This window comes from Molossus molossus, unplaced genomic scaffold (genome assembly GCF_014108415.1).
Source record: "Molossus molossus isolate mMolMol1 unplaced genomic scaffold, mMolMol1.p scaffold_m16_p_14, whole genome shotgun sequence".
Taxonomy (NCBI): Eukaryota; Metazoa; Chordata; class Mammalia; order Chiroptera; family Molossidae; genus Molossus; species Molossus molossus.
The window spans coordinates 69,699,349-69,721,402 of NW_023425349.1; the positions used below are offsets into that span (position 1 = coordinate 69,699,349).

General features: G+C 41.2%; 1 protein-coding gene across 1 annotated transcript in view; it reads left to right on the forward strand.

Moving 5' to 3' along the window:
* Positions 1–22,054, forward strand: part of ADAMTSL1 (ADAMTS like 1) — a 696,807-nt gene that overhangs the window by 502,901 nt on the left and 171,852 nt on the right. Inside the window, exons 15-16 of the mRNA XM_036260364.1 lie at positions 9,135–9,436; positions 16,255–16,384. Of these exons, the coding sequence (XP_036116257.1) occupies positions 9,135–9,436; positions 16,255–16,384 (432 nt within the window). The remainder of the gene's footprint in view (positions 1–9,134; positions 9,437–16,254; positions 16,385–22,054) is intronic.

Below are 22,054 nucleotides of genomic sequence, written 5' to 3' on the forward strand. Positions count from 1 at the left end.
AGACAGTAATTGGTTGCCTCCCACATGACCTTGACTCTGACTGGGGTTGGGGATCGAACCTGCAACCTAGGTATGAGCCTTTGACCAAGAATCAAACCTGTGACACTTCAGTCCACAGGCTGATGTTCTAACTGCTGAGCCAAACCAGTCAGGGCTCTTTTCTTTTCTTTTCTTTTCTTTTCTTTTCTTTTCTTTTCTTTTCTTTTCTTTTCTTTTCTTTTCTTTTCTTTTCTTTTTTCTTTTTTCTTTTCTTTCCTTTCCTTTCCTTTCCTTTTCTTTTCTTTTCTTTTCTTTTCTTTCTCTTCTCTTCTCTTCTCTTCTCTTCTCTTCTCATTCATTCATTACTGGTTAGTGCCATTATACAGGGAAGTCACTAAATATTTTTAATCAAATAGTTATATTGGTGGCTGCATCAAAATTGTCATTTGTTTTCTTCTTCTAACTTCTAGGATCATTCCATTCTTCTTTATATTACTAGGGCACCTGGCAGTGCTGAAGACCTTCAAAAACCTGGCATGATACTTAAGGATTTGAGGAATCTATGAAAAAAAAAAAAAAGTGGTACTATCAGCCCAGCCGGTGTGGTTGAGTGGACTGAGCGCAGTCCTATGCAACAAGAGGTCACCTGTTGGATTCTGGTCAGGGCACATGCCCTGGTTGTGGGCTTGATCCCCAGAAGGGGGCGTGCAGGAGGCAACCGACTGATGTTTCTATCTCCCTCTCCCTTCCTCTCTAAAAGCAAAAAAAAAAAAGAAAGAAAGAAATTTAAAAAAAGTGGTACTGTCAGATGTTTTGTGCAATGGAGTCCTGGACACCTTTGAAAGTTTTTGCTTGGAGACTTCAACATGAGCCGCATCACTGGCATGAATTGTTTGCAGCTCCAGAGAGTTGTAAGCTAACAACAGCAGATGAGAAATATTTTCATAATTCCCTATTCAAATCAAATATCCTTGACTAAAGATCTTTCATAATAAGTGAGATTCTTGTTTATTTGGAATGATTTAGGTATGGTTCTTTGGGACTGTAGAGGCATATTTGGATAAATGTTCTCTGAAAGCTTTAATGCGCTAGTTAGATTTTTAAATAATAATTTTAAGGTTGGCTTGGTATGATGGGTTTTACAATTCTAAAATTCCTTAAGGGATTAAGTTAAAGAGTTGCCTCCCCTTTGTAGCATTCCAATGGTTTTGTTTACTTATTTTAGAGAGTTTTTAAAAATCTTCCCTTTTAATTTCATTGAGAGACACTAAATAACTAAAAAGTTCTAGCTATTTAGGTCTTTTGAGCTCGTGTAAAATTGGGACAGATGGAAGAAGGTGTTTCCCTTTCCCTTGTCTACGTTCCTTCCTCACACAGCAGCAGTTTTCTTTCTCCTGCATCCAAATGCCTCTTCCTTCCAGACGCCAAATGTCCAACTTCATCTTAGGTCACTGCACCTTTTCCTAAAGACTTTACTTGTTAATATCCCAAGGATTTCCCAGAATCAGGAGAAGAACCAGCTTTTCAAAACTAAAGAAAAAGAATAAAGGAAGGAAAATTGTGTTAAAAATAAGATAAGGCACTATGGAATCACATAATCACCAATAAAGTATGGTGATGTTTTGACCCCAAATGACACATTTAGGTAAAATACTGTTGGGTAAATTTGAGGTATAATTACTTATACAATTTTTATTTTTTCAATATACTATTTTTCACATCCCTCAGTGGCCACTAGTAAAGTGATACATTTTTATAAAGCGAAAAAAAGAAAAAAGACTCATGATTCTCATGCAAATATAAAATAAACATCTGTTGAAGATTTTATTTACTTCATTAAAGTTACAACCAATTCAAAGGAAATTTAAAAGAACCATGTGTATTTTGGCAAATAAGACTGAAGATATAAATTCACAAATAGACACAAAAAGAGTCTATCCACAGGGCAACAATCAATGCATCTCACTAAACATAATTTGCATTTCTATGGGAAAGAATCATTTGCGTTATCAGTTTTCTACAATTTATGGAGTGGTAAAATAACTCACAGTCAATGCAATAGTGAAATAACTAGGGAAGAGTCACTTAGAAAGATATCCAGTAATCTTTTGGGGGCATTTTAGAGTTATTTTTTCTTCATTTTTTAATTACATTTATTGAGGCAACATTTGTTAATAATATTATATAAATTTCCATTGTAAAGCATTATCATAAGATATAACAATCTGTATACTCCATTGTGTGCTTACCACCCAAAATCTAGTCTCCTTCTATGACTATATATTTGACTCTTTGTCATCCCACCCACTTCCCTTCCCCTCTGGCAACCACCATACTGTTGTCTGTGTCTGTGAGTTTGTTTTGTTTATTAATTTGTAACTTTTTGTTTTATATCTCACATATGAGTGAAATCATATAGTTCTTTTCCTTTTCTGTCTGATTTATTTTACTTAGTATGATACTCTCGATACCCATCCATGTTGTGGCAAATGGTAGTAATTTCTTTTTTATGACTGAGTAATGTTCCATTGTATATATGTACCACATATTCTTTATCCAGTCATTCATGAAAGAACAGTTAGGTTGTTTCCATGCCTTGGCTATTGTGAATAATGCTGTAATGAACATAGGGGGATTGACTGATTGATTGATTGATTGATTGATTGATTGATTGATATTTTCAAATGCCTCAGGTTTATACCCAGAAGAGGGATTGATGGGTCATATTGTAGCTCTATTCTTAATTTTTTTGGAGGAACCACCATACTGTTTTCCATAGTGGCTGTACCAGTTTACATTCTCACCAGCTGTGAATGGGGGTTCCCTTTTCTCTAATCCTCTCCAGCACTTGTTATTTCTTATTGATAACAGCCATTCTAACAGGTGTGAGTTGCTATCTCATTGTGGTTTGGATTTGCATTTCCCTTATAACAAGTGATGTTAAGCATATTTTCATGTATCTGTTGGCCATCTGTATGTCTGCCTTCCTTGGAAAAGTATCTATTCAAGTCCTCTGCCTATTTCCTAATTGTATTATTTGGATTTTGTTGCTGAGTTGTATGAGCTTGTTATATATTTTGGATATTAGCCCCTTATTACAGGTATCATTTGAAAATATCTTCTCCCATTCCCTTGATTGCCTTTTTGTTCTGTTGATGGTTTCTTTTGCTGTACAGAAAGTTTTTTGATTGATGTAGTCCTCTTCACTTTTTCTTTTACTTCCCTTGCCTTCGGGTTTGTGTGTCTGTTATTCTGCCAATACTATAATTCTTTGATTATGTCGCCTTGTAGTATAGTTTGAAGTCAGGGAATGTCACACCTTTGGCTTTGTCCTCTTTTCTCAGGATTGCTTCGACTATTCGGTGTCTTTTGTGGTCCCATACAAATGTGAGGATCTTTTCTTCTATTTCTGTGGCAAAGGCCATTAGGATTTTGATAGGGATTGCATTGAATCTGTAGATTGCTTTAGGTAATATGGAAATTTTAACAATGTTAAAACTCCTAATCCATAAACATAGACTATCTGTCCATTTCTTTGTGTTCTCTTCAGTTTCATGAAACAATGTCTTGAAGCTTTCGGTATATAGGTCCTTCACTTCTTTTTTTTTTAAATTTATTTATTGATTTTTGTTACAGATGTTTCTCCTTTTCCCCCACTGATTCCCCCCTTCCCCTCCCTCCCTTGCCTCTCCCCAGCTTTGTTGTCCATGTACGTTGTTCATGCACACATGCATATAAGTTCTATTGTTTATCTTCCCCCCCACCCCCTCTTCTGGGGATAGTCAGTCTGTACCCCACTTCCACATCTCTGGGGCTACCCCATTCCTCAGATTGTTATGTTCATTATATTCCACAAATAAGTGAGATCATATGAAACTTGTCTTTCTCTGTTTGGCTTGTTTCGCTTAGGATGACACTTTCCAGGTCCTTCCATGTCAACTCAAAGGATAAGAGATCTTTCTTTCTTACAGCTGCATAGTACTCCATTGTGTATGTGTACCACAGCTTTTTTATCCATTCGTCTACTGATGGACATTTGGGCTGTTTCCAGATCTTAGCGATTGTAAATAGTGCTGCTACAAACATGGGGGTACATATATTCTTCCTGATTGGTGTTTCAGGCTTCTTAGGGTATATTCCTAGAAGCGGGATCACTGGGTCAAATGGAAGTTCAATTTTTAATTTCTTGAGGTAACACCATATTGTTTTCCATAGTGGCTGAACCAGTCTGCATTCCCACCAGCAGTGTACTAGAGTCCCCTTTTCTCCACACCCTCGCCAACACTTGCTGTGTGATGATTTGTTGATGGCGGCCATTCTCACAGGTGTGAGGTGATACCTCATTGTTGTTTTAATTTGCATCTCTCTGATGATTAGTGATGGTGAGCATTTCTTCATATGTCTCTTAGCCATTTGTATGCCCTGTTTGGAGAGGTGTCTATTCAGCTCCTCTGCCCATTTTTTAATTGGGTTCTTTGTCTTCCTTTTGTGGAGTTGTATGAGCACTCTATATATATTGGAAATTAACCCCTTATCTGATATATCATTGGCAATTATGCTCTCCCATACAATGGGTGGTCCTTCACTTCTTTTGTTAATTTTATGCCCAGGCATTTTATCCTTTTTGTTGCATTGTAAATGAGATTGTTTTCTTCATTTCTCTTTCTTATATAAGAAAGTAAATATAAGAACACAACAAATTTTTGTATATTGTATTTTGTATCTTACCCCTTTAATGAATTTGTTTATTATTTCACATAGTAGTCTTAAATAATTTTTAACTACACTATTTCGTGTATTCCCTCCTCTCTCCTCACTCTGGTATTATGCCACCACTCTCAACTCAAATATTCGCCAAAAGAAAGAGGGAATAAAAATCCACAACCCCTGTCAACTTATCACTCAGATGTAATAAGATTGACAACTAACCCAAAGTTCAGTATTTCTAATGTGAGTTCCTGCACCTTTTGACTTGCATTTTGAAGCCAGAGCATGCCAGCATCAAAATGATACACCTATAAAACTACTCTTATTTTGAATAACCCCAGTGATTTTTTAAACAGATATGTAAGCGAGAAAGGAGAAGAGCGGAAAGAGGGAAGAGGAGAAAAGGAGAAGTTAAATATCTTAGCTACAGATCATATAATAGTACATTACAATCAGAGCTAGGCTCTGGCTAAGATTTGCAGTGACATGAGACTAATTAACCAGGAGTGAATTGGTTCTGTTTAAGACTAATTTAATAAAGTGATTGTTTTTATTATCCTAGACCATACTTCTGACTCCATATTTAGCCACTAATAAACTAAACCACTTTGGGATTTTACAAGTAAATTTCATTGTCACTGTTTTGTATTTCATGAAAAGATCTATGTAATAACTAATTAAAGAATAAGATTTTTGTTAAAATGAACAATTAAGCTTGAAAATTGGAGACTAGACAGAAGCATAAATCATTTATTTGCTAGGATTTTTAAAAATTTTCTGAAAATGGAAAGATTAAATGCAGAAATCATTAGTCCTTTCTAAAGTGTGAGCCTATCTTTTATTTATTTCCTTTTCTTTTTCTTTATTGATTTTAGAGAAAGAGGAAGGGAGAGGGAGAGATAGGGACATCGAAGAGAGAAAACATCAATTGGCCACCTCCTGCATGTCCCCCACTGGGGATCAGGCCCACAACCTGGGCATGTGCCCTGACTGGGAATTGAACCGGCGACCTCTTGGTGCATGGGTCAATGCTCAACCACTGAGCCATAGCAGCAGGGCTTAAGCCTATCATTCATTCATTCATTCATTCATTTTATTTATTTATTTATTTATTTATTTATTTACTTGTGGTACATGCCCCTAGTGGGAACCGAACCCGTGACTCTCTGGTCCGCAGGCCGACGCTCAACCACTGAGCCAAACTGGCCAGGGCTTAAGCCTGTCTTTTAAAAAACTCACTTATCTAGACATTTTTTTTATTCATCTCACAATAGTGCTAGCAAAAAGAATTTTTAAATTACCTAAATTAAACTTCAATAATAAGAACTTTTTAATTGAACACTTGTACATCAAAATGATTTTTTTACTACCTACTGACTCTGTTTTAAAGATCCCATTTTAAAGGTTCTAACTCAACACGTACCATTCAAAGTGAGTCATCTACACATTACCTTTAAACCTCCTAGTTCACTTGCCTGCCCTCTAACTGACCTTGCTTCCTCCCACTTGTGGCCAGAAAGCTCAAGAGCGTAAATACAGAGTTGAGAGATCTAAGGGTGTGGGGGAAAGTTTCGTATGAAAAGGTTATTATTCATTTGGCCATTTGCACTATTATGTATTTTTCTTTTGAAATATAATCTTCTGGCTTCAATGAGAGAGAATATATCATATCATACAGTGTATGCATTAGAGAAATTAAGATGACTGCTAGAAGACAGAACCACTTAAAAGCCAAATTGTTTTTAATTGGTGTGAACTTGATGAAGACCTTAGGGTAGTGGGTTGGGAGATAAGCCAGTAAGGCTGTTTGACAGTTGATAAGACTCTGTCTTCAGGGATGTAAAATAGGTGTTTATTGTTTTTGCTATTAACCCTAAATGTTCAGTTGGTCAAAAATACAGACACACACATGCATACTTATTTCCATTTTTCATTTAGATGCTGCTTTAAAATAAATGTTTTGACCATCGCATTGAGTTATGGGGCTTCAGTAGCAAGCCCTTCTACTTTGTGAGCTTTTGGTGTATCTTCTTCTTCCTGGAAAGAGATCAAATACAGAGTGATTCACATTATAGACAAGGAGAGCTAAGTGTTTAGGTTTTTCGTCATTTATATCCTAGAATCCATCTGGGACTCACTTTAGAAGATAAAACAGATCAATTTAGCTACTTATAATTCTTATAATTGTATATATGTGGGAAAAGATAGAAAGTAAGACCTAAAATAAGTTTGGAGATTATTTACAAATCTCGGTGTGTTTGGCATCTCCACTAAATGTTCTGTAGCAGAAGTTGGTAAACTGCAGCTCACAGGCCAAATTCAGACCTTTCCACCACCCTTCCCAACCCCCCAGCCCCCCAGTTTTTGTAAATAAACTGTTATTGGAACCCAGCTGAACCAAATGTTTACATACTGTCTATGGCTGCTTTCTCACTATGTTGGCAGAGTTGAGTAGTTGCAGCAACAAAGACCTACAAACATGGCCCACAAGATCTCAAGTATTTTCTATCTGGCCCTTTACAGAAAAAGCTAGCTGATCCTTGTCCTTTTGTAACGGTCACTGAAGAGGCTATGATAAGTGGCAGAACAGTAATTCTGACTGCATAGGAAAGCTAATAGGGTGCAGCTCATTTTGAGAGCTTGTCATCTTTTTGTATTTGAAAACAGAATTCAGCACCATATTATTGAAGAAGCATTATTCATCACATTATGACCAAGTTGGCAGACTTATCATTTACTTTTGGGTTTTACTTGTATACAGAATTGTTTAGTATTTTGCATTAGTTTTGCATTTTGCTTTATGTCTACACCTGGGTGTGAAATTCAGTGTTTGTGTATTTGTCATGATTCTTGTTCCAGGAGCCAGGCACATATATGTATATGTAAGAAGAGGGTTAAGATTATTTTGATTGCAGATCTTGGTTTTGTTTTTTCTAAAGAGTTCCTATAGGTGGCATTATTAAAGAGAGAGAGACTTTTTAACCCTTTAGGATACTGTTTTCCCCCAGGTTCTCTAGTTCCAGAAGATGAAGTCAAAAATTCCAAAACAAGAGAGGGAGATGACATTGTGATGAGAATTTCTTGGGAATCATTCTGGGTGGCCCTTCCCCCTCCTCCTCCTTCCTGGCAAGGCTGTAGGTGACTTTCGATCTCTCCTAGAGATGGCTCCTCAAGGATCACATATGTCAGACCCTCCCTAGGGACTCCTCATGCCTCAGACATCACCCTAGACCCCCTGCTCCATGCTCAGCCCAGGCTCAGGCCCAGGAAACATCTTTATTGTGTTCCTTCCAGTTTGAAAACTTGGATTGACTTACTGTTAGAATTTCAATTTTCCTAAACTAGATATGAACCATTTGCACTCGCTAGGATCGAATGCTGTAAACGTCTTATCAGTCCTTTACTTTTCTGCCAAAGTCAAGGTTAAGGAGCCAGGTTTGCATGCCTCCTCAGCACGGCTCCCCGCGAGACAGCAGTGGGATTGTGGAAAAATAAAAAAGTTCTGTTCCAAAGTTCTTTCTCCAGATTATTTTACTAACTTTTTGAAAATGTTAGTGGTTCCCTCTGGGCTTTTTCCCTAGGCCCCTCTCAAGTTCATTGCAGTTCTGGCCATTGTTGATTAGTGGGAGGGGGGGAAAAGCCTTTTTGGGGAATTTGGATGTTGTTCTACATTCTAGAGAAACCCAGAGCAAAACCAAGTTCTTACTAGTGTGGCTTCTCCCCCGGTCGGGAGGGAGGCTGAACAAGCGGTATGAAAGCGCAGCCCCTCGCTCACCGTCACATGCCTGTGGACTTAAATCTGTAGCACAGATTTTCTCTCTGATATAAAAAGAACTTTAGTCCAGACTAATTCAAAGAATGTGTGAGGAACAAGACTGCTCCATTCTTGGAAACTTACATAAAACAAAAAAAAAAGCAAAAAAACAAAACTTTTTCTACATATAAATAAATCTTGGGAAGCATATTCTGCAGAAAAGCAAAGAAAGTTGCACAATATGAGATCCAGACTAAGAAAAATACTTCCTTAAATATCTCCAAGGGCTTATTTTGCTATAGTTTTTAGCATCAGAATTAGTCTGCTATAAGAATAGCCGGCATCTTGCAGCAGACACAAGTGCTGGGATTTAGAGCGCGAGAGGAGAAACCATCAATCCCCTGCTCTGAAGCGCTGTGGGTGCAAGGCAGGGGCAGAGCAGGTGGTCTGTGGCTGGAATGTCTTGCAGCTGGGAGTTCACATGACACTCTGGAAGAAACCAATCCAGAAACAGTGGCAAATGAGCTGATGCACGAAACTGAAGCACCCATCATAGGACAGGGTGGCGGAGCCCTGAGCACACCCTGGGACGACACTGGGCCGTGGCAGCAGGTGGGATGCAGCCCCTCCCGATGCCCAGGCCCTCCTGCCTGGGGCTTCTCATCCTGTCCTCTTGTTTGCTTGCTGACTGCAGGTTCATCCCAGAGGCCTGGTCCGCCTGCACGGTTACCTGTGGTGTGGGGACCCAGGTGCGAATAGTCAAGTGCCAGGTGCTCCTGTCTTTCTCTCAGTCCGTGGCCGACCTGCCTGTGGATGAATGTGAAGGACCCAAGCCAGCATCCCAGCGAGCCTGTTACGCGGGACCATGCAACAGGGAGGTTCCTGAGTCTCACCCAGGAGAGACAGATGGCCTCCTCGGTGGCCCACGGGATTTTGACGAGCTGTATGACTGGGAGTATGAGGGCTTCACCAAGTGCTCTGAGACATGCGGAGGAGGTAAGAAGGGGGTTTCTGGCTCAGATCCCCGCCATCTTCTCGTCCTTCTTCTGTATCCCCTCTCCCTTGTGCAGCTGTGTCACGTGACTGCCTCCAGTCCAGGAATGATACGCAGGGGAGGAGGGGAGGAAGCCTCTCTAAATGTAAAGCAGACTGAATGAAACACAGATGTAGTTCTCCTGGGGCTTGAGTAGCTCTCAGACTGTCAGCTGCGAGTGGCCAACACAACTAATGATTTTACTATCAGTTGTCATTCTGATGTTTTGAAAAATATCCTGCTGTATCTGACTGAGAAACACAGTTGACATGGACCCAGCAATGCCCCCAACTTTCAGTTTTACTGACCTAGGCCCGAGCCTCAGCACACATGTTATGAACCAGAACCCAGGATGACAAAACGTCCTGCCATTGCCAAGGATAAGTTCTGCGCCCTCTGATTTACTCAGCTGATTTCCCAAAGTCATATCGATTTGCAGAGGGAAAAGGCGTATAAAGGGCAGTTAACGCTATGGTTACCTGGAACTGGAAAGGGGTTTAAAAATTGACGTCTGACCTCACCGCCATTGTACAGATGAGAACATGAAGATACAAAGGGGCTGAGTGACTTGTTCAAGCTCACACACCTAGTGAGTGACAGCTGGGACTAGGCTTGCCATTTATTTAATTTCTCTGTCTAGAGTCCATCACACTACACTTCTCTAAGCACCTGGACAATTCCTGAAGCTTTCTCATTATGAATATTATTTAACTAATGTTAAATGTTCCATGTATATTGACCTGGTTCTCTTAGGTGTGCTCCATGGAAATAAAATAGACTCGGTGATTCTTTATTTCAGGTGAAATCTGAGTGGGGTTATAGTGGGAGAGGAAGGCGTTTAAATCAACGATGAATTCTTCAAGATTACAATCTTCCTTACCATTATAAACAATACCTTAGATTCGTACTGCCACTGTCTCCTACATCTACTCCCAAGTGAGACTTTGATGGGGAGGGAACGCTGGCTGACTTCCTGCCAAATCCCCCTCGCTGGCTGTCAGTACCCCCTTTGCCACCTTAAGGTTTCACATCCCCGGCAAAGTTTCTTACTTACATGGTAGATAGACAGACAGACAGACAGATAAAAATTCTTTCCTCACACTGTTTTAGAAACCATGACATTTTGAAAACTCTTTTAAAAAGGCATCTTTTGTCTTTATTGAGAATGTAAAGATAAAAATGCCCAAATTGTTCGCATGGAGTTGAAAAGGAATGAATAGCTCTGGCCGGTTAGAACCTTGGCCCGCGGTCCAGAGAGACCCGGGTTCGGTTCCCGCTAAGGGCATGTACCTCGGTTGCAGTTTGTCCCCGGCCCTGGTTGGGTCATGTGGGTGGCAGCCACTCGATGTGTCCCTTTCACGTGGATGTTTCTCTCTCTCTCCTTCCCACTCTATCTGAACAAAATATCAAAAATGTCCTCAGGTGAGGATAAAAAAAAAAGAAAGAAAGAAAAGGGATAAAAAGTAGAACAAGTACTAGAAAGAATCCATTTTCTCCATCATGTCTTTTAATAAGCATTAAATAGTTCTGACCTCGAGTTTCCTGTTTGTTTCTAAGTCTTCCCGTTTCAAACCACGAAATCCTTAAGTGGTTTCATGGAGAGCCCTGTTTTTTTTAAAACCTAAATTTTTCCATCTGATTCTGGATGTTTCCTGGAACTCAGCTAATCTGTGATCTTATGGTGTCCTGCACTCACACTGAGGACATCTTCTCATCCATGCCTAAGGAGGGAGAAGTGTTAAAGGGGCTTTGATCTCTGAGCTCAGGCAGGACCTATGAGATGACGGAGAAAGACCACCGCCGGTGGCCACAGGTGCTTCTTTCCAATACAGCAAATGACTCCACTTCAGATGGTGTGTGCTTATCGTCCATTTCCCTGATCACCTGAATTGAATGATCTTTATCTCTAGTCTAAAACAAATGTGCTTTGAAGAAAATTATTTACGGTCTCTCGCTTATGGTTCTCAGTTACAAGTGAAGTCTGGAACTTGGTGAACAGATGGAAAACATAGATGCAGTAATGGAATATACAAATAAGCAGATACCTGTATCTTTAAGACTCTAACGATTCTGCTCATCAACCAGGGGTATAAAATTCCAAGTGTAGAGAGTAGATGGAATGTTTTTCATTTAAAATGTTTTCAGAAGATATTGCTTTAGAAATAAGATTTGGACGTTTGATATACAATTGATCTCTGCTTGTAGGAACTGAGCATCTTTGTATAACATAAATTGTATATCCTTTATATCCAAGGAAGGTTAAAGTTACTGAAATGTCTTAGGTCTTAACTGTCATCAACTGTGCGTGCTTACCTACAGTTATGTCCCTGAGCCAAGGTCATATATTTACACCTAAAATGTTAGAGTTGAAAATTCCGAAGTGGTGAAAATATGCTTGGGATATATGGGTTCATATGATGCCCATATGCACTTTAAAAAAAACATATTGTTATATGGGACATGTATATTTTGAAGTCAGTGTTTGGCAGTAACATTTTATTGTATTATCAACATAGATCTTTCACCAAAATATAACCCACGAGGTTATATAGATTTTTAATCATTCTTGCTCAAGGCAACCAAAAACATACAAGATTAACAGATTTTGAAATCAATTTTGGGCTGTAAAGCCGGTAGGCTAATTTTTGTTTTGTGATCTCAAGAGATGAAATTGGATAGACACAAAAGTAACCTTTCACCTAGCAGAGGTAGCAACCAGAAGGAACTAGTTAGTAATTTAGGCTGTAGTTGGTGACTACATTTCCCCAAGCTGTCATCAGATATCATGTAACAGTTATGTTATTCTGAGAGATATAAACAATGAAAATCCCATTTTCTGGAGGAGCAGAAGTAAGCCTAGCCTATTCGGGTCTGTGTCCCGTGTTCCACTCTCATCTCTTGTCATGTTTGAATTTCCCTTAAGGGCAGTATTAGGTGTGGTCAAGGAGAGAGGATTTGAACCTGAACAGCTTTATGACATTGAACTCCTTGAGGGTAACGTCAACATTAAACTCTAGCTAAGGCAAACTGGTTGACTCAGCAAAAATGAAGAAGTCTTGTACCTGTTGTTCCGTTTTCCTCATGAGTCCTCTCTCCTTTGGCTTCGGTCAAGAAAGAAAAACTCAAAATTATAAAGTACTGTACTTAAACATATGTTCCGTGTTGGTTTAGAATGTCCTTCCCAGTGCATAGATTAGCCTGTTTGGAAAGAGCGCAGACTGGATGACCTAACTTCTCACGTCTGAGCCGACTCCCCTAGGCCAAGTGTCCTGTGGACTTGCAGGTGAAGTCCTCACATTTCCTCCTCCCACTTCCCATGCTCCCCCTTCCAAGGCAGCTCCTCACTCCTGTTCCCTTCTCCAGGCATCCCCTTCCCACCTTCCCTCCTTCCCTGGGCCGAAACTGCACACTCTGCTTGGAATGCCCTGCCCTTCAGGCATTTCATTCGTCAGGCCAAAAAAAATGAATTGTGTGCTCACACAGGGCAGGTCTCAGATACTCCTTATAATGACAGAGCTCGGTCCTTCAGTGCCCTGGCCATCCTGAGCGCCACGGGCCCCTGTGGCAGTGGACAGTTAGCTCACAGCGCTGTGGGGGCCCAGAACACTCTTCAACAACATGCCAGATTAGAAATGGAATAACCCTAAAATGCTGCTTAATCTCAGCACTTAAGACCCTGAAGGTGATTTTTAACTTGGGCTATGATTATTGGTTTAGTTTACAGTCATGTAAATTTGTGTTCCACACATCCAAGAAAGGAGATTACGGATGTCCTAGTAGAAACCTTAAACCTTTTTACACACTCTGTTTGAAGTCTTAGAAGGACCTAAATCCTGTAAACCAGGAGTCACACAGTGGAGGCAGGTCACATGGCTCATACACCCCCACACACACCTGAAATACTTTGGAGTAAGGCAAATGATAACATGTTTATAACTAAACAAAGCCGAAATACATTTTATTTTGGAGTAGCATGTAGCATCTCTTGCATATTACTGGAGATGTAAATGAAAACTCAATTACTTAATGTATTTCTTAATATAACCAAAACTCTAGATTCTGTATGAAATTTTCAGCCTCATCCATTGCCTTGTTGTCATTACCTTAATAATGCCAGACTATTCCAGCGGGAAGAATCAGTGATGATATCGACCATTTCTTGTGAAATGTTTTACGATATCATCATACCCTGAATTTCAAATGGTTCATCCCAGCCGGATCCAACAGAAACACCCTGTCATCAGCCTTATAAGACATGATGCGGAGGCTTGACTATCTCATACAAATCCCCACTTCTCCACTCTGAACTGGCTGTGATATATTTAAATTAAATATTGAAGTTTTTATTTTTCAATTAAATTAAATTTTATTTTCCCCTCACCCTTTACCCCTCTACCACTTCCAACCTTCCCCCTCCACATCCTCAATCAGCACTCTGTTATTCATGACCATGAACTCTCTCTCTCTCTCTTTTTTGTTTTGGTTTTTGCTCAATACTTCTACCCTCTAGCCACCCTCCCCCCCTAAAAACAAAAATTTACATTTGTGGGCACAGGGTAAATACTGTGACTGATTTTGTTTTTAATGTTTGATTTATGAGACTGACTAGGAAGAAAGGTAATGTGGATTCTGGCTTTAAAATGTCACTTTTTGACTGATGGTCTTATTGAATGACCTAAGCCAGTATAACATCACCTTAGGAAGCATTAGTCTGTTGATTGGGGTGGTAACTTCTTAAAGAAACATAGGGTAGAGGGGAGGAGGGAAGCAACAGAGCTGAGAAGTGATGGGTCAGTGCCCTGGCCAGTGTGGCTCAGTTAGTTGGGCGCTGTCTCATGCACCAAAGGTTGCCTGTTCTATTCCTGGTCAGGGCACATGCCCAGGTTATGGACTCAATCCTTGGTAGGGGGTGTGCAGGAGGCAGCTAATCGATGTTAAGCTCTCACATCGATGTTTCTCTCTCTCTCTCCCCTCCTCTCTCTCTAAAAAAGAAAATCAATAAAAATATTTTCAAGAAAAGGAAGTGATGGGTCAGTTGTACTATATCAGGTACTAATTGCAAAGTAATGTAGAAAATAAAAATAAATGCAGGGATGGTAAAAAAGGAGCTTTACAGTTGTAATATAAATAATACAATTAATAATTAATAATACAAGAGTAAACTGTGTTTCTTGTACTCATAACAATAAAGCTCCTTTTGCCTACCCTTGTATATGTGTATTTATATATAAAACTAATTCTATACACATTCCCTGCTATAACTATATACAAATATTTAACTACAGATAGATATCTTTAGATGTACAGATCTTTATATATATAACTATGTATGACTGAAAGCATATTACTAAGTATGTTCTGTCTCACCTGTTCCTTAAACTAAACTCTGTTGACATGATTCCAGACAAATGTCTAGGCTATTCCTGAAGATCTCCAGCAGATATAACAGACTCTTAGTATTTTTTTTATCCTCACCCAAGGACATTTTTCCATTGTTTTGTTCAGATAAAGTGGGAGGGAGAGAGAGGAAAAGAGAGAGAGAAACATCAACGTGAAAGGGACACATCTTGTGGCTGCCTCCTCCACAACCCAACCAGGACCAGGGACAAACTGCAACTGAGGTATGTGCCCTTAGCGGGAACTGAACCCTGGTCTCTCTGGACCACAGGCTGATGCTCTAACCGCTGAGCCAAATCGGCCAGGGCCAGACACTTAGTATTTTTAAATGTTAATGCTATCAGCCATTAAGGCTCCAGGGCTAATGCGCAGCTTCATGTTGTCAACTGTATGACCTTAGTGAGTCTTTTCACCCTTCCAAGCTTCAGTTTGCTTGGCTCTAAACTGAGATAAAATAGTGTTTTCCTCGTGGAGTTGGTGAGAAGACTGAATGATGTATGTCAAACTCTTAGCCTTATACCTGGCCAATAATGTACAACCTGTGAATGTGGACTATTGTTATGACGGTGGGCACCAGAATGAAAAGTCTGGTCTGGTAAGGTAATGGTCTTACCCAATTAAATGCTCCCTTATTCCATAAAAGACTTTATGATGGATGCTGCCCACCACCTTAGAAGACCTGCCAAGTAACCTTGTGCCCATCACTGTTCAAACTCCTGTTTAGTAGCTCTGAGTCAGAGACACACAGGTGTCAGTGGCACACGTTTCTATGGGTACACAGAAGATTGTCTTCCATGGATGTCATCATTGTGCATCTTGTTCTCTTTGTTCTAAAAGAATTGACCTAGGTCACTAAAGAAATGAACCAGAATCCAAAGGAAATCGAACAAAAAACTGGAGTGCTGGATGCAAGGTCCCAGGAGAACAGCAGTTTACAGATTTCTGGATATTAAAACATGGCTCCTGGCCTCCCTTCCAACATAACAATCTCCTGTTGATTAAAATGTAACGTGCAAAGGTCCTGGGGCCATTTTTTTTTTTGTCACCCTGTTCTCCTTCTGCATTAAATTATGACATTTTGGCACTGGCAGCTATAGAGCTTGATGGCATTTTTTAAAGCATTTCAACAGTACTGGTAGCAGCCTATACTCTCGGGGGAGTTGAGCTCTTCAAAGGGCACACTTACAGAGAGGTGCAAGCTTTTGTGGACTTTTCCCCAGATTGCACGATGTTTGACAAGATGGGCCATCCTGGGCTTTAAACTGCTGTCTCTGACATGCAGTAAGAGTCCTACCAATCACAGAGACCTCCCACCAGCTGCCTTGTCTACACTTCATCACCCCGCACACGCCCACTCTGGCCTGACAGTGTGATTTGTACACAGGTGTCCAGGAGGCTGTGGTGAGCTGCCTGAACAAACAGACGCGGGAGCCTGCTGATGAGAACCTGTGCGTGACCAGCCGCCGGCCCCCAAAGCTCCTGAAAGCCTGCAGTTTGGATCCCTGCCCATCAAGGTAACAGGCATGTTGCCTGCCCTGCTACCCAGGAGCGTGTTCAGAGCTGGGTGCATCCGTCCATGGGCAAGTCCAGAACACTTATTGTTACCCAGTGTTTTGAAAACCAATTAGCATCAGTTCAAACTGTGAGTCAAATCCACTTAAATTTAATTGAAACCAGGGCTTTGGAATTCCAGCCCAGTGGTCATTCTCAGGGTCCAGAAGGCTCCATGCGCTGAAGCGAGTCCTGTGGCCTGGCCGGCGTGAGCAGGGGCCGCGTGGCGGCTTTCTCCTGGAGGGCATGTGAACCGACCACAGACTTCATGGTCTCTGCCACCTTTTAGCCTGTGTCCCAAGCCCTCACACCACAGTAATGACTGGCTCGTGGAGCATCTGGGTGGTATAATCGATCCACTGTAAATCTTATGCACACAGCATGCGGATTCATTATAGCATGCTCTGGGGTGGGTGGGTGTCATTTCACATGCATAAAATCAATTAGAGCATTTTATTGTTCAGCCCTGCCTGGGTCTCATTATTACTCAACCTTGAGTCTTACTTAGTCTATCCAATCACTGCTTCAGTCCACACAATTTTATGGTGTCTTGAGAGACTTGCCTTCTGACACTTCTCTGGAGCAAATCTCTGTAGAAACTAAACCATCTCATCTATAATTCTGGTTTTAAGGGAGATGTTTAAGGAGCCAAAGCCAGACTTTCAAGTCAGCTGATGGGATGAAGAATGTTACCAGATAAGGTCATATCCTAGACAGGAGGGGAATGCTGTTTCTGAATGGTATCTCTTCTGTTTCTGCATTGTATCCTGTAAGAAGCCATGTGTTGCCTTCAGGAATTAATAATATTTTGCTGATCAAGTGGTTGCTCCTTGACTTATTCCTCAGCCAAGTAGATGCCTTTCTTTGGGACTTGGAGAATGTAACTTACAAGCTTCCTCATGTTATCAGAGAATTGCATGGATGGTCCTTCTTTGTCACCAGTGGGAGTGAGGCTCTTGGGGCACCTCTGTAATAAGCACTTCCAGAGGCCCCCACAGGAGAATGAGATGTGGTAGAAAGTTTTATTTGCAAGGAGTTCTATCCCTCGGTTTGTGAAGTCCCATTTCCCTTAAACCAGTTCTGGAAGAGGTACAGCTGGAGATTCAGCAAAACTAAAAGCAAAACCAGTGTCCGAAGTTTCCGTTTCATGGTGGAGTTAAGTCTGGTGAAACATCAGGCTAGTTCCAATTCATCAGTCCATTGTGTGGAGTCCATGTGGCTGTGAGCCAGGTGGGCAACTGCAGGGGAGTGTGCCCCCTTCAACAAGAGAGCAAACCAAGGGGATGGGACTCCTTTGTTCAGAAGCTTAAGTATCAAATTATCCCTTGTTTGCAATGGCCACGCCTATCCTGTCCAATGACCCATTTCCAGGTGTAACTGACAAGCTAGCACCCTTCCCCACATCACACAGACTTTACTAGTCATGTGTCTAAATTACAGCTCCCCTTTACTCCTTTCCTGTTGTTAATAACTGGGTTATCACAATGATATCACTCACACCAGATTAGGGCACAGTCTTACGGTGATACTTCTGCTGGTCACCAGAGTTATTCCATATATTGATCTGAATGTTGGGCCTGGCTTCCCCTTTCAAAGGCAGCAGTGAGGAGGGCCACGAGGGCCATATTCTACCAGGAACCAGAAAATCAGTCAGCCACTGCTTGGACCAGCACTGCACTCAAGGGAACGGCAGCCCGTAAAAGAGTTAAGAGCTAGACCCAAAAACACTAGATCCAGTGCATGGAATACTGACAAACCTCTTTTCTATTTCTTTTTTTAATTTTTTTTTTCTTTATTGATTTTAGAGCAAGTAAGGGAGAGGAAGAGATAGAAACATTGATGAGAGAGAACATTGATTGAACACCTCCTGCATGCCACTCACTGGGGATTTGGCCTATAACCTGAGCATGTGTCCTGATTAGGAATTGAACCAGCAACCTCTTGGTACATGGGTCGACGCTCAACCACTGAGCCACACCAGCCGGGCCTCTTGTCTATTTCTGCCTGACCTAAATTGACATCTCCATCCTAACTTCATTGTTCTCCAGTTGGGTGAATCTAAGACCTAATTACTTGGGCAAGGGGTACAAAGCCCTTCTGGTTGACAGTGTTGTCCCCACATAGGAAGAAACTGAGTGACTTCAGCATATCCCCTGACTCTTCATTCTTCTGTAGATAGAAGAGTGACAACTACTGCTGCTTTATTGTGCTCATAATTTATGTCATTTATGTCTGCTTATTTACTGTCACTTTAAAGACAAGCATAAGTATCTTTCTAGCCACATTCCAGTGTTGCAATGACATCCCCGTGCTGGGAGGAGCTGAAGCAATGGCGAGGACTCAGTGCCTGGGACTAGCTGACAATCTTCTGGGGTTTGCAGCCACTAAACCTGTTCCTTTCTGGGCAGCAGAAGGAAGAGGACACAAGATTTTACTTCTCATCCTCCAAGTAGTGACAATGGTTAAATTAGATGAGCTTAATTTATACTGAGTCCCAGACAAGAACTCTTGTTACACTTACCTTGATTTCATTTGGTCCAGAGATACTCGGTGCTTTGATTTTCCACTAGCCAGTTGTCAGACTGACAGGCGAGACCTCTCTTATTGGGCTCAGCAGAGATTTCTTGGGCCAGCCATACACAGATGAGCACTTGTAGGTTGATGCTAATTAAAACAACAAAATGGGCACAAGTACAGTGCACTGGTATGACTCGCTCTCTTCGTCCTATCAAAGAGCCAAAGCAGATTTTCATCTTCAAAATGAGAAATGTGTGACCCTGGCTGGTTTGGCCCAGAAATTAGAATGTTGGCCTGCAGACCGAAGAGTTGCAGGTTTGTTTCCCGGTCAAGGGCACATATGTGGCTTGCAGATTTGATTCGCAGCACCAGTCAGGGTCATGCAGGAGGCGACTAATCAATGTGTCTCTCTCACATCAATGTTTGTCTCTTGCTTTCTCTCTCTGTCTCTCTCTCTCTTCCCCTCCCTCCCTCTCTTCCACTCTATCTAAAAAGAAATGGAAAAATATCTTTGGGTGAGGATTAACAAAACAACAACAAAATGAGAAATGTGTGGAAGTAAATTGTGGAATATTTCAGTTTGACAACAAGGGGTAAAAATAGCTCTTTCTAAAGGTTGGTGTAAAGTGTACATGAAAGAGAAAGTGTGTTTGGTAGGGACATAATAGTGTGGTGGTATTTTCTCAAACACTTCTGTTCAGTGGGAGTAATTTAGATCTTTAATTCACAGAAATTCTTATTGTGCATGGATCAGTGTTTCCTGCACATTTTAGGGTGTCCTCTGCTGGGCCCCGAGTTTCAATACACTGGCTTTTGGGCTCTTGGTCTGTGATATCCATGTGTTCAACAAACCATAGCCATTTCCATGGGACGTACAGAAAAGGCGTCTCAAGCCTTGGACATTGGGCTTACATCTCTGAGAGGAGGCCGCTGGTTAGGTAGCTTCCCTGGGCAGTTGTTAGTTCTGCTGAACAGCAGTTAGGAAGCCGCTTCTCCTCCTGTGTGTGGTCAGAGCCATCGGGTCACAGGGTGAACACCAAGGCCCAGGCATGTCCTGTCTGGGCAGCTCTGCAGGGCTTGCATGCCCCTCCTGACTGACGCTGGCCAACGGCAGAGCTGGTGCCAGAAGCACACGGCCGACTCGCACCAGCTCCAGGCAGATGCGCCCTCACCCCCAGCGCGTCACAGCAGGAAGGGCATGTTCTCCAGCGAGACACTGGCCTGTGTGTGCGCGCATGCGCACGGCTGCCGGCACTTTTTTAGGGAACTTTAAAAAATAAGTGTTATCAATTTGAGAGAACTATATTTTAAAGTCCTTGCTATCAGCTTTATGGTCCCCTCCTCTCTGCAACTAATGCCTAGCACACTATCTGACCCATAGCAGGGCTAATTGTTTACTGAATGAATGAGTGTAAGGGACTAGGGCCACATTCACGTGTAGTCGTGTTTAGACCCTATTATTAATACTAGCTGGGAAGAGCCCGGTGCTGTCTGCTCCCAACCCCCCCCCCCCCCATTCTCTCTCTCACCTACGAGATGGCACTGAAATGCCATCAGTAGAGTCCCTCCCTTAAATTGAAGGCTTTAAATACCAATTTAAATTATAAATAGCCTTAGGATGAGTAACCCTTTACATTAGCAATCACATATGGTAAAGTATCCTCAAAATAAGAATCAGCAGGCAAGCTTTAAGACAGGGGATGTGCGCACAATTGGTGATTGAATTGCTAGCATTGTCCAGAAAGGAGTTTGCTCATTGGAAGAGATGGATGGTAATGTATATCATGAGGACAGGTGTTAATCCCTTAACCACCTTACCTAAAATCGGCTGGAAGAAATTAGGATTCTTTTTGCTGCTGAACTGACAGTGAGAACTTTTCATCAAAGTCGATAGCAAAGAAGTTATCATTACAAGGAGGAGGACTCATTTAGGCACCTTGACCATCATCTGAGTAATTTGAGTCAGGAAGCCTCACCAACCTCACTGGTGAGTTAGACCAACTAATGGGAAAAATACCCAAAAAGAAGCTAAGATCAATCATTAGGACAGAGGTCTGCCTCCTGTTCCCAATGAGAAAGCTTTCTGAGTGTTATAGTAACTATCCACATAATGCATGAATATTCTCATTCTTTAAAAGTCAAGCGTAGCAGAAGTGATCAAGAAAGAAAGGTAGGTATACGCTCCCCTTCCTCCACCATACACGACAGTTCCACTCCCGTCTTCCCCAGAGAGAACCACTCTGATGGTTTGGTACATGCCTTTCTAGACCTTTTTCTATGAATTTATATACATATATGAACACACAAGTATATAAGTTTTCCTTCCCTTTGTAAATGGGATTATATTTACATCTTGGTCGGCAACTTGATTTTTCACTTAATTAATGTTCACTAAGGATCTTTCCCACCCATGAGAGCACCAAAATTACACCAGCAGATAGCGTGACACCTGCATTCCACTTCTGCTGTGTCATGTTTAGCTGCGTGACCTTAAGAACATCATGCACCTTTTCAGATCCTCCGATTCTTCATCTCTGAAAGAGAATCATAGTGGGCACTCAGAAAAATTAATTTTCTTCTTCCCTCTTATTTCGTGGTGAGAAATACTTTATTTTTAAATAAAACAAGTTTTTATATTGAGGACTTAACTCAAATTTGATTAGTTTTTTCTCTCTTATTCAACTAAGGCTTTATTTACCATCTCCCGGGTTTGTACTAGCACTGACATGAGCAGCCAAGGAAAGCCAGAAACCACTACCTTAAAAGAAAGGGAAAAAAAGGAGTTTGACTGTTATTAATTATAAGCATTTGATAGCTTGGCCAGTGTGTGTTGAAAAGATTTGGTAAACGTACCTGGAGGAGGGGAAAGAAGTAAGCAATGAAAGCCAGATGGCTGAAAATGAAGGAAATTCCAGGCAATTTCTGCAGCTTTGTTCTAACATACTTTTTAAACTAAACTTTTATTTCTCTGCAACAGAGAACAGCTGAGTGGTACAGAACAGATAAACAGTAAAGGGGGGAGGAAGCTCATAATTCCAAGAACATTACTTGGTTTCTGCCCCCCGCCCCAATCCCAATCTCTTTTCTCAGACCTAGGGTGGTTCCCAGAACCAGTG